We start from the raw sequence: 12,500 nt of genomic DNA, 5'->3' as shown, positions 1-12,500 counted from the left end.
TCTGCTTCAACGGTCTTAAGTTCCTGCTTGTTCTTGGGGCATATTCCCTTGAGTTGTTTTTTTTTTTTTTTTTTTTTTAATTCACCAAGTGAAATGGATGCTCAATTGGATTCGAGTTGGTAAATTCAGCACACATTCCAATTCTTGCCTGAGGAAATACTCAGGTTGCTTTTGCAGTATGCTTCTGGACATTGTCCATCTGCACTGTGGAGCGCCGTCCAATGAATTCTGAAGCATTTGGCTGACTCTGATCAGCTAATATTGCCCAAAACACATTCATCCTGCTGCTTCATCATCAATACATACAAGTGGACCAGTTCCATTGGCAGCCACACATGCTCGCTTGACCACAGCACTGCCAACCATCATGCTTCACTGATGAGGTGGTACAAATCATCTTTTAAAACTCAACAGAACTAATTGCAGATTGTGCTCGCATCCTGTTTGAGTGGGTACACTTCTGCTCTTAACATCCCCCTCACTTCTTAATAACCCACCCTGAAGCTGTTTATTAACACATCTCGCACCCATCCGGTGCGCCCGGATGAGCATCCATGCGTCTTCCTAGGCTCCTGGAGATCAGTTGGTTTGTTTGACAGAGCGACTGCGCTGCCAAAGATGCTGAATATCAATCTGCTCACAGTCATGCAGCCTTTGCGAATAAAGAGCCATCTTAAACCACACAGGGGGAAGTCCACATCAGGATGTGCTGACATGTACGCGCACATGCACGCATGCCATAATGAAGACTTTGGTTCCCCCGCTTTGATGTCGGAACTCGATTCCTCCACTCGCAGAGCCCTCCCGCCCCTGCAGCACGGTCGGTGTACACATATTATCATGCTGCACTAGTCACGTGTTTATTTTTATTCAGCAGTCTCCCCAAGGGAAACCTGGCAACTCATTTGTAGCACAGGCGACTTAAGCGCCGCCTTGAGCGCTTCCTAATTAGCAGAGGAGAGTGACTGTGAGATAAGAGCGTGTGTGTTTTTTAGTCATTTCCCAATGTTTCCCAACCTTTCATGTTGCTAATGGGATAGCAGTTTTTTTCTTTTTTTTTCCTTCACAAGGTTCGGGACTAAAGGTGCTCACATTGTGCTTGTTAGCGATTGGTACGTCTTACTGACATGTGTGTCTTATTGTCCTTTACATTGATTAGTCAAACAATAAAAATGCTCAATGTCTATAGCTTAGTTTCTGATTTGGGGTTTGCCTGTGAAGACTACAGTAAGAGATGTAACGGCGTCTAGTGGAGAGTGGCCCGAATAGAAGTCATGTGCTCCCTCCTACATGTTCCAGTTAAGAAGCGGGCAGCAGCATTTTGAACCAAGTGGACATGTTTGAGGGAAGAATAGGCAGGCCAAGCTGGAATTTGCCAAAAAATCGGACTCAAAAATGGTGAGGCAAATTTTCATGCCAAACTAATGGAAGGGCCTAAATTTGTATCCATCTGGGGCTTGGTGTCATTTAAACCATTTTATCCAAATTGTGTGTTAAATTTTGTATGAATGCTGTCACATCTAATCAGATCAAGTTGTTATTTGTTTACGCGGGATGTGTCGTGTTTTGTTCCCTCGAGGAAATAATGGACTTGGATGAAACTCCTTATAGAAAACAACTGGCCGTTAATCAGATGAAGTTGTTATTTGTTTACGCGGGATCGTGTCGTGTTTTGTTCCCTCGAGGAAATAATGGACTTGGATGAAACTCCTTATTGAAAACAACTGGCCGTGTCATATTTTATAAGTAGTAAAACCTTGAAATCGCATCTCAAACCAACAGGAAGACAATGCAGGTTGGCTAGCATCGGGGTAATGTGATCAAACTTCCTCGTCAGGAGTCTAGCTGCAGCATTTTGTACTAACGGTAAGCTTTTAACACTGGAGATGGAAGGCCCAGCGAGCAATATGTTGCAATAATCGAGGCGAGACGTAAACGCGTGAATTATGATTTCTGCATCACCAGGAGATAAAATGGGGACGTATTTTGGCGATATTGCGAAAGTGAAAAGAAAACGCAGTTCTATTTATATTCTTAATGTGCATTTGAAAAGCGAGCGTTGAATCAACTATCACACTGACATTTTTTTCTGAATCACTTTGGGTAATAGTACATTTATCGAGGCTGAAAGTAGCGTCCTTGAATAGATGCAGATGCCGAGCAGGACCAATAATCATCATCTTGGGTTTTATCGGGGTTAAGAACAAAAAAATTAAGTCATCTATTGTTGAATCTCAGCGAGGAATGTGTCAAATCAACTGCACATATGTACAGCATATGTAGTTGGGTATCATCAGCATAATCATCAGCATAATATTGAAAACTAATGTTATATTTATGTATGATGTCACGGAGCGGAAGCATGTAAATGCTGAACAAGAGAGGGCCAAGTTCTCATCCCTGTGGGACTCCACATGTAACATTACAAAACTCAGACGTCGTATTACCATAAATTACACGGTGCGTCTTCTCTGAGAGGTAAGACCTAAACCAGGAAAGAGCTGAGCCTGAAATCCCAACACGCATTCGGAGGCATTCTAATTGTATGTTATGGCTTCTCCGCGGTGTTCTGTGCAAGGCCTCCATGACTCTGCACTTCATGTCTTCATTAAGGCACCAATCCGGCTTTGGCATTGTGTGATGGAATACAGCCATATACTGTATGTCTCACCTATTTTGGCTGCCAATGGAGTTCAGAGTTGCGGTTCATTAATATCACACCTGCAGTTTATTCCAGCTACACTTCATCCTTCCCACAGCTGTGCACCACCTCATTTATTCAATGGAAATAAGGCATCGACATAAATCTTATGAAAACAAGAAGTGTTAAATCTGCTTTCATGATAGGGTTTAGTAACTCTGCCGTTCTGTCATCATCACAGACCGCACAGATCTGTACAACAACAGATTTTGTATTTGGGTGTAGAACTTTGTCAAGTTTTAAATATTTTACTGAACAATGGAATCTTTCATTCTTGCACAAAATTTGAATATTGAGTTAAATTTTACTCATTTATCAGACCTAGGCCATTCAGAAATGTACAAAATTAACCCGCTTGAGTCATATTCAACAAAACTCATGAAATCTGATTGTTTTAGTCGGTATGCTAAAATAGATTGTGTTTTCACCAAACCATCACTATTAAGAGGAAAATGTTCAATTTTTTTTCTTGTTCTAGTTACATAAATTTCCCCTGATCCCCATGAAACGTTTTTGTCTTTGGAAAAATAAAGGAAGAAACCTTGAAAAGAAAGGGCCAACAGATCGAGGAATTCCCCTTCCAGGCTGCAGGCGATACCGAATGGGCAATATTTATCACATGATATGATGCAGTAATGTGGCAGTAAAACAGGCCAAAATCCAGATGTCGAGGGTTGAGGCAGTGCGAGACACTAGTTGCACATGAGTTGTGGTTGAACCAAATCTGTGTGTTTCGAAATAGTCATCAGTTGAGATTTAAAGATTTCGACGAAGGTAGTTGCTTGAATTACTGATTGCCCCTTGTTGGATCAGAATCTTCATCCGAAATGCTGGGTCAAATCTTCAACCCAATACGCTGAGTATACATAGCCCAGCATTGGCTCAGTACATTTTGGACTTAGCGCTGGGATAGCGATTTCATCCAATTTGGGTTACTTTGGGATGTCAACAACAACTCTATTTTGAGGTAATTACTGACTTCTTTGTTGAGTACCTTTCACAAAATGTGTGTGTTTTTTTTTTAACATTTTATGATGTTTAGTTCATGAACATGAAAACCTTCTTTAATAAAAGCGGTAGACGTTTAACCTACTAAACCATTATTCTTTCCGATCTCAAAATCTACCATGACTTCTGACTCATTTTGCTATGCCGGGTCACATACTGTATGGGCTTTGGCGCCCAAAAAAAAAAAGATTGGGAAACACTGAATTAGTGTTCTCCATGTGTATTGACGTATGATAATACTGAGAGAATTTGACCGCAATTGAAAGCATTTGAGTGCGTAACGGACAGATGGATGGCCTCAGATATCCCACACGGCACGTGATTATGCCGGTACATTATCATGCCTGTTATGTCACACGAGCTGTTATCCCCCTCGCATCCCGCCCGCTGACCCTCTAAGTGCAGCGAGTAATGGGAGACTCATCCATGTGCGCATCTGCTTCACTTTATCATCATGTGCTCAACAATAGCAATTCAGGAGGCTCAACATCTGCATCAGTCAAGGAGGTGGGAGGATGGAGAGTAGAATGGATGACCAGAAGGAAGGTGTGCGTGCATGTACGTGCGCGTGTGTCTGTGTGTTTTCCGGGAAGGAGATGAAGGTGCTGACACACATCAGAGGACGAGGATAAGCAGCGGGAGCTCCTCAGCCGCTGTTTGTGCTTTGCAGCGAGGAGGCTCCTGTGAAGTGTCTATCAAGAGTGTAATAGCCACAGGCGGCACAACTGACGGCTGGAGCAACTTTTTGGACAACTTTTTTTTTTTTTTTTTTTTAAATAAACTTTTTCTTTTTCCCGGGGAGGAAAAAATGGAGGAAATCTATTTTTCACTCTTTGGTGTCACCGCACCCAAAGCGCCAGCCACTTTAATTCACGGGTCTGGGGAGAAATCAGCGGTGTTAGCTGTTGCGACCTTGTTGGCCCGCAACGTTGAGCACATTGGCGGCACCCTTGTTGCACCACCAAAATGCAGACTAACACTCATAGGTGAGCATGTGTTTGTATGCTGAAATATCATCTTGTTTCTCTACATGTTGTACGCACCGGTTGTTTCTGAAGTGCATTTGGACCCTTTTTGACCCACAGTGCATTCAGCAAACTGAAAATTGAGGAACATTAAAACAGTCTGTATTTTTTTTTAACATCATTACAAAGTAAGCAACTAACAACAACATTTTTTCAATATTTAATGTTTATGGACAAAATTTTTTTTCAAAGTCTCAGCACAATCGCCACTAGTCCTCCAACTGAGCCGCGCAATCACCCTACTAAAGCAATAACAGTCTCTAGTTATGTGACTGTAGATTGTAATACAGTATAGTGTTGTAAACTTAAACCCAGTGGGGAAATGCTTGTTTTTGGTGTATTTGGATAATTTTGTGAGCCTTTGTGGACCTAATAAAGGGTAGCATGGCTCAGTAGTAGAGTGGTCGTTTCCCAACCCAGAGGTTGGTAGTTTGCTCCCATTGCGACCTTGCCGAAGTGTCCTTGGGCAAGATACTGCACCCCCAGTTGCTCCTGATGCTGCGTCATCAGTAGGTGGATGAGGTAACAGTAAAGCGCTTTGAGTACCCGAGTAGAAAAGTGCTATATAAGTGACAGCCCATCTACCAGCCCATGTAAGGCAAACGAAAGGCACCGACAAGCTAAAGATAAAAGCAGCTCTACATTTCTGAGCCATCAGGGATTTTTATAACAATTTCAAACTTACAAGATAATAATTTATGTCTTTTGCATTGGATTGTGTCGCACTGTCCAAGTGCATAACAAGACAAGCACTAGACCGTTCTTCACCGCCCCTCGCTGTATGTTTTGTTGGTGTCCAGTGAGCTCTGGTCCGATGACTTATACAGTATGTGTGTTTTTGGGCAAACATGTTGCATATTGATCATGTATTTGGTATGCTGCTGCCGCCGCCGCCGCCGCTATTTGAAGCAGTCAAGAAAGGAGCAGAAGCACATGTTTATACATCGGCAGAATCCTCGCGCCGCTGCGCCGCTCCCACTTCCCGCCATCTTTGATCCTACGTGAGGTGAGGGGACGCTCATTATTTGTGCTGTCTGATCTGACGTAGATTCTACCGTCTGTCACGGACACGTTTTTAGGGGTTTGTTTGTCTGTCAGTCAAAGTGGATGAGCGGCTTGATGAAAACCAAGGTAGCAAAACTTGAAGTTGTATGGGAAGGCCGAACTTTGACAGCAAGCCTCCATTCAAATGTGGCTGTGGGAGGCTTTATGTCACGTTATGAAAAATGTACAGTGGAGCCGGCATCATGTGAGCTGTCATCTGAGTGAGCATCTAAAAGATTAACTAACAAGTGTGTTTTACTTTGGTCGTTTCATTTTTTGGGGGATACTGAAGTGTAAAATGGCACAACTGTTGTGATGCCAGTGTGTTTTGTATCATACAACTTCTACTACAAAATCAAGTTGCCGTTAGCATACAGTCATTTTCCGCACATTATTGTACATAATTTGGGCAATACAAAAGGAGCTTCACTTCATGCAGCCACCTTCGTTTCTCGCAGCCGGTCCCGTTGTATGGCTGGTATGAATATTTTAAGGTTAGCAGTGATCAGTTTAGTAAGCTAGTGACACGAACTGCTATTGTCATCCACTAGCTTATTTGCGTATTCTTGTACCTGCACGCATATATGAAGACTGTGTCACCTTGTCGACCATACATTTTGTTTCTCTACAGAAATGAAACGTGGCATTAGATATGAACTGACTTTAAATGTTAATGTAGAGGAGAAAAGTTGATGAGTTGGCTAATTGGGTCAACCAGGGGCATAGCTAGAAATCTTTCAGTGGGATGGCCACCCTTATCACCGCAGGCACACGTGCAACCGCGCATGCTTGTAACCTTCTCTGTAACTAAGAAGTAATTTCTCATATCATCCGCAGTCAGGGTTTGATGAAATCAAATTTGGTGTATTCCGATGATGTCACTCACTTTGGCACATATCTAATATGTATCAAATTTGTATCCATATTTGGAAGAGGAATGATTCATGATATCCGATTCCATTAATGCTGCCCTGGCACGTATCCCAATTGTGCCATTTCAGAGCAACAAATTTGAATTGTGCCACTTGAACCATGCATGGTAAATTCAGCACCAGTGTTGGAAAAAAGAGAAGGAAGATTTCAGTTAAAATTTCTTGATGGTGATCCGGCGAGATGGCCTCTTGTATTTTTTTGTGCGACTTTTGAAGCGTATTTCCCTCAATAAACCTGCGGTTGGTTTGCAAAATGAATGTCCCTTTTGAAGTTTCAAATTGAAAAATGCATAGAAGTGTCCCTTTTGATCTGAAATGCTAAGTGTGTGTGCTAATGTGACACGGGTGGGTGGGTGTTCACTGTGTCCTGACTTGATCTTAATTGTGTGCATCAGAGAGAAGACAAGCTTTGTTCAATCACGTCACTGCTACGAGCTCTTCTATTCAAATATGTTTGAATTTGCCGCTTCAAAGCTTTCATATGCTATTTACTCTGAGGGCTCGGAGCTTCCATGTGTGTCTCCCTGAAATAAGGTTAAAGATGCAATTTTTTTTTTTGGGTCTACTAAGCGAAAAAAAATTAATTTGGTCATATTTTATCCGATTTGAAATATTCTCTGAGTGGTTGAAGCCTTAAATATGACAGGTAGAAAATGGATTTTTTCCTGACACAATATTGCAAAGAGGAATATGCCTGCACAATGTACAGTTCCAGCCTCTTATATTTTCATTCTGCTCCATCGACACCTTTGATGCCTTGCATCTCTGCACAGATTCAAACTGTGAATACAGTATATATATATATAATATCTTTATTGTGTTCATTTTATCTTATGTTATTTTTTTTTTTAGCCTTTACTGAGCTAACCTGGATCTCAGGGATTGTATTTTGCGCCATTTCATGTGGAAATGAGCGTCAGTGCAACAAATAAAAGTCCTTGGATCTTTGTATTCTTGAAATTTGAGGAAAAGAAAATTAGATTGAAAGGACATCAAGCAAATGAATTAGTAAGAAGGTTTGATAAGAATATACTGAAATAATAGCAATTGGAATTTTTCAGCTACCAAAACTCAACTAAACAAACAACCATCGGAGTCTCATGCCAATTCATCCCTGCACGTCGAACACTTTAATCTTGAACTCTGTCTTTGTCAAATACAAATTTGTGCGTATTGGCCTCTTAGGGGTAAGGTGGTGCCGTGCATGCATGGGGGACACACAATGAGAAGGAATTTGCGATTGAACTCTAATATCACTTACGATTAGCCCTATGATCTGTGCCTCGCAACAGGTGACCAACAAAACAAATCTGAACAAATTTTCTATTTTGCTGTTTTCGCTCGACAGCAAAAATAATAAAATGGAAATTGAAAAAAAAAAACAAACTATTGTGATATAGGAAAGTAATACGCATGACCCAGTCCTAGTTGCTCAGTTAATACTTTTTGACTGAAGTCCTGTAGTTGGCGGTACAGAAAATTTGATTTGAGGAAAAGAACTTCTGCGGAATTGGGATTTCTATATTGATTTAAAAAACAAAACAAAACTGTGTGCGGCACATTTATTATAAAGAGAACATCCAACATCGTAAAGTCCTTAAATGTGGACTCGTTCACTAAAGTCCAGCTGTCATCTTTCGACAGCAATTGTCTTCCTTAGGGTTACACCTAAGGAAGGCGCAGAAGACAGGATTCAAAGCCAGAACCTCAGAACTTCAAAGCCAACATGCTCACTCCTCCTCTACTTTCAATCTCTCTGATTTAAAATATGCTAAAGAGGTGTCTGATGTCTCCATTACACATCAGGACAAGATGGCAAACTGGCTGCACATGTACGCCTTCTATTTAAAGAATGCCGCCTTGTGCTCGATAGGTTAATAATAAATAAATCAAATCCTACTTGCGTATTCTCTTTTAGCTCATTTTCCCTCCTCCTCCATTTTTCTGCGGGGGAAAAAAAACCACCTCACGTATTTACACGCTGAGAAAATTGTGCAGTATTCCAGTGGCGACGATGTGGCTGCCGTTTCCCTCCCTCTGGGCCATATTTATGGTGTTACGTAATTGAACGCCTTGCTAGAAGTTTTGTTACGGCAGATTAAGATACGACACCCAGAAGAATATGTTTTCTCGCTCTGGAATTGGGACTGTCGATTGTAGATCAACAGCACGACATTCCCACATTGGCACAGTTAAGAGCTATCCGTTAATGAAGCATCAGAAGATTGGGTGGGATAAATAATGCACACTCTGCCTGTTTCTTTGTCTCTGAATCTTTTTTTTTTCTACCAGACTCTGAGTCTTCAGCATCCTATTATTTTTTTTCAAGCACCGAATGTTTCTAACTAGGGTCCGAACGGCATAATTTATTTATTTTTTTGGCCGATGCCGATTTGGATACTTGGCAGAATAAAAATGACAATCACAGATTAATCGGGTGATTGATTTAACAAATATATAATCGTAAATATATTGAATAAAATATGATCTTCTGTGTGCGATGAATAGCCCACCAAAGTACCGGTAGTTGGTGGCCCACCACATTATTTCCACCGAAGATCAGGTCCATTTAAGCCACCAAGGAGTCATAATTATTCATGAGGAGAACGACGACCCATCGCAGTTACATAATGCAGACCGGATGGCTCTTAGTGGCCTGGCCACTTCATACCGCCAGAGCAACAATTCGAGCTGGAGTGTTCTGTTGTCAAGATGGTGAAGTATGTCTGTACTCTTGTCAGTCTCCAGTTTCCCCACTGCATTATGCTGTTTGGTATCTTTTTTTTTTTTTTGGAACTTCTCCTCCGTTCCTCACCAAAAATGTATTTTCTTCGTTTTTGTGCTCAGGCCAATGCGATAACAGTATCACTTTGGCGCCCACTGGTGGAATCTTGTTGTTGTTCTGTTTAATTCTTGGATAATGGTTTTTTTTTTTTTGTGATCATTGAGATGTCCGTTTTTATTGGTGGTCATTGAATGCACCTGCTGTGTAATCAAAAGTGAAACTGAAACTTGCAGTTTGCACGTCATTTAGGCTAGTATGCTAGCTAATACTATTGATGAGCCTGATGTGGAGGGTGTTTGTGTTTGAATAATTTCAATACTAAATACATTTGTTTTGTAACATGGGTTCATGATTGTGGACATGTTGGACGCATGGCGTTAATGTTTTGTCATTCTTTCTTTTTTAAGTGCGTTGCTTTCACCTTGGGGCATTCATATGCAATTACAACCCCCTTTGGCAGATTGATTATTCGGCAAGGCTCGATCCCTATCCCCACCAATAGCGGGGGGTGTCACTGCACTCATCATGGGAATGAAAGTATATGAATTTGGGTCTTTTAATCATTTATTAGACCTGTCCTAAGATTAATTTGACAGCACTACTTTGGAGTGATCAGTACTCACAACAATGGGAAAGCCCAAGAAACTCGAGTCAACAAGAATTGTTCATTTGGTCCGTTAGAGCCTTGAAATGTTTACTGTTGGGCATTAGTGGTACTGGCTGTGGTATGGTGGAACATGAAGAGCAGAATGTGTTTCTTTGCAAAGCTTTTCCTGAGGACATACAACTTGCTCGTGATAAAATATACATGTGGTTGCATATAGTGTATTTGTGTGTGTCTCTGTCTGTGTGCACATGCTCAGCGGATGCTAGAGAATGAGGGCAGAATCCTTGTTGTGGTCCACTGCAGTAGACGTCAGGTTGCTCATGTTACTGTGAAGAAGGCGGTGTAACATAAGAGGGCTTCATTGTTCGCACTAGGGTTGATTGATTCTGAAAAGAATATTAAATATTGAAAACGTCAAAAACACAAAAATGATAAAAGTTCCTTTTGGACCAAACACATTTTATAAAATGTGTGATCCATCCATCCATTTTTCTGATCCGCTTAATCCTCACAAGGGTCGCGGGGGGGGGGGGGGCTGGAGCCTATCCCGTCCGTTCCCAGGCGGTAGGTGGGGGACACCCTGAACCGGTTGCCAGCCCATCGCAGTAAAATGTGTTATTTTAAAATAAAAAAAGGTGCAAATGTATAATTTCAAGAATGGTTTCCTTGTATGAATGTACATAGTGCATTGGAATTTACTTGCTGTACACTTGTAAATTGCCATAGAAGTGTTGTAACATTGAAAATAATGATTTTAGTAGAACTCTAACGTGCAAATTTTAACTCAAGTATGATCACTACATTATTAGACATTTAAAAGGAACATCCATCCATCCATTTTCTGATCCGTGTGTGTATTTTTGTATTTAATTTTAATTTTTATTTTTTTACGATTATGCCAATTTTGTAATCTTTTGAATGTAATAATCGTCATTGTTGGATATTTTGCTTCGTACTTACTGTGAGAAATCATGATCAGTGTCATGATATAAGATAGGTGAATTGAAACAAAAAAGAGGACTGTGGTCTTGAATGTGGAAACACAAACATAATCTAGCTGAGGCATGAAACAATCAATCTTTCCAGCCGCCGGACGACAACAGAGCCACTACTGTATGCCGTTTGTTTTTTTTGTTTTTTCTGTGGGAAATGATGTGTTTTGACTTGCCGCTGTGATTTCTTTTGATTTGATTGTGCACCAGTGCATACCTTAAGAGTATAACAGGGTGCTTTAGATCCCTGTGACGTTTCAGAGTTTCTGTTTTGGTCATAATAGAGTAACATCCTCCACAGAATTGTGTGTTGGATGCGCAGGTGTACCTAAAGGACGTTGGCTCCTTCCAATGTGTTGAATGAAGCTGAGACTTTTGCATCCTCCTTCCCGGCGAGGCTGAGATGTTCTTCCTGTGCATCAATGACTTAGTGTCTCTGCTCTTTGAGCTGCTTTTAGGGCTTTCTCTCTCTCAGCGGATAGATAGCCTTGTGTTCGCAAACAGCAGCATCTCTGTGTGCGCTTTACACTCTGACCTTGCCCACATCCAGTGAAACAAATTACAAAGATAAATAAAGAACACACACCTGCTCCTTTTGTGTCTTACATGCAGTCACACTCTAATGATGTTCTTTTTTTCTTTCTTTCTTTCTTTATATATATATATATCTATATATATCTATATCTATATATATTAATATATGTATGTGTGTGTGTGTTTGTGTGCGTGCGCGTGTGTTTCTTCTCAGTGGAGCGATGCATGAGCGTAATGCAGTCGGGGACACAGATGGTGAAGCTCAAGGCGGGATCCAAAGGGCTGGTGAGACTCTTTTACCTGGATGAGCATCGCTCCTGCATCCGCTGGAAGCCATCACGCAAGAGCGAGAAGGCCAAGAGTACGTTTGCACGCACGCTCGAACAAACGCCCACGCACGTGGCACAACAGCACACACACGCTGAAGACAACGGCCACTTCATTTGGTACGCATGCATTGACAAGTCATAATAGAGGTTTATCATTTTCTAAAGGGGGGCGGGGTTAAAAAATCCAAATAAGAAATAACACCGGCGCAAATGATATAACAAAAATGGAACCATGAATAAAAGAGAAGAAATAAAATGAAAATAATACAAAAACTAAAAGATCAATTATCAAATAAACACATTTAGGTGTTACTATTTTCTCTTAATGGTGATATTTAGCATTCAGCAACTACCACAAACAGGTCTTTAACTGCGGTGTTGCGTACAATTTTCTCAAAACACGATAGAATTAATACCCCAACAACAAAAGTCAAATGTCATGAAACGGAGAGATTTATGTCATCCTCCTATTTCACCTTAAATGGCTGAAAGTTGTGTGTGTGTGTGTGTGTGTGTGTGTGTGTGTGTGTGTGTGTGTGTGTG

At 41.1% G+C, this 12,500-nt stretch overlaps 1 protein-coding gene across 6 annotated transcripts in view; it reads left to right on the top strand.

Moving 5' to 3' along the window:
* plch1 (phospholipase C, eta 1) overlaps positions 1 to 12,500 on the top strand; it is a 60,893-nt gene that overhangs the window by 13,285 nt on the left and 35,108 nt on the right. For 5 of the 6 annotated variants that reach the window (XM_019874363.1, XM_019874360.1, XM_019874361.1 and 2 more), the window contains one exon: positions 11,843 to 11,989. In XM_019874363.1, the coding sequence (XP_019729922.1) occupies positions 11,843 to 11,989 (147 nt within the window). Of the gene's footprint in view, positions 1 to 4,502; positions 4,696 to 11,842; positions 11,990 to 12,500 lie in introns of those variants that run through there. The other variant, XM_019874367.1, reaches the window with a different exon arrangement.

Source organism: Hippocampus comes, unplaced genomic scaffold (genome assembly GCF_001891065.2).
Source record: "Hippocampus comes isolate QL1 unplaced genomic scaffold, H_comes_QL1_v1.1 scaffold125, whole genome shotgun sequence".
NCBI classification, from domain to species: Eukaryota; Metazoa; Chordata; class Actinopteri; order Syngnathiformes; family Syngnathidae; genus Hippocampus; species Hippocampus comes.
Note: the sequence above shows the minus strand (reverse complement) of the source record. Positions and strands in the feature narration are given on the sequence as shown.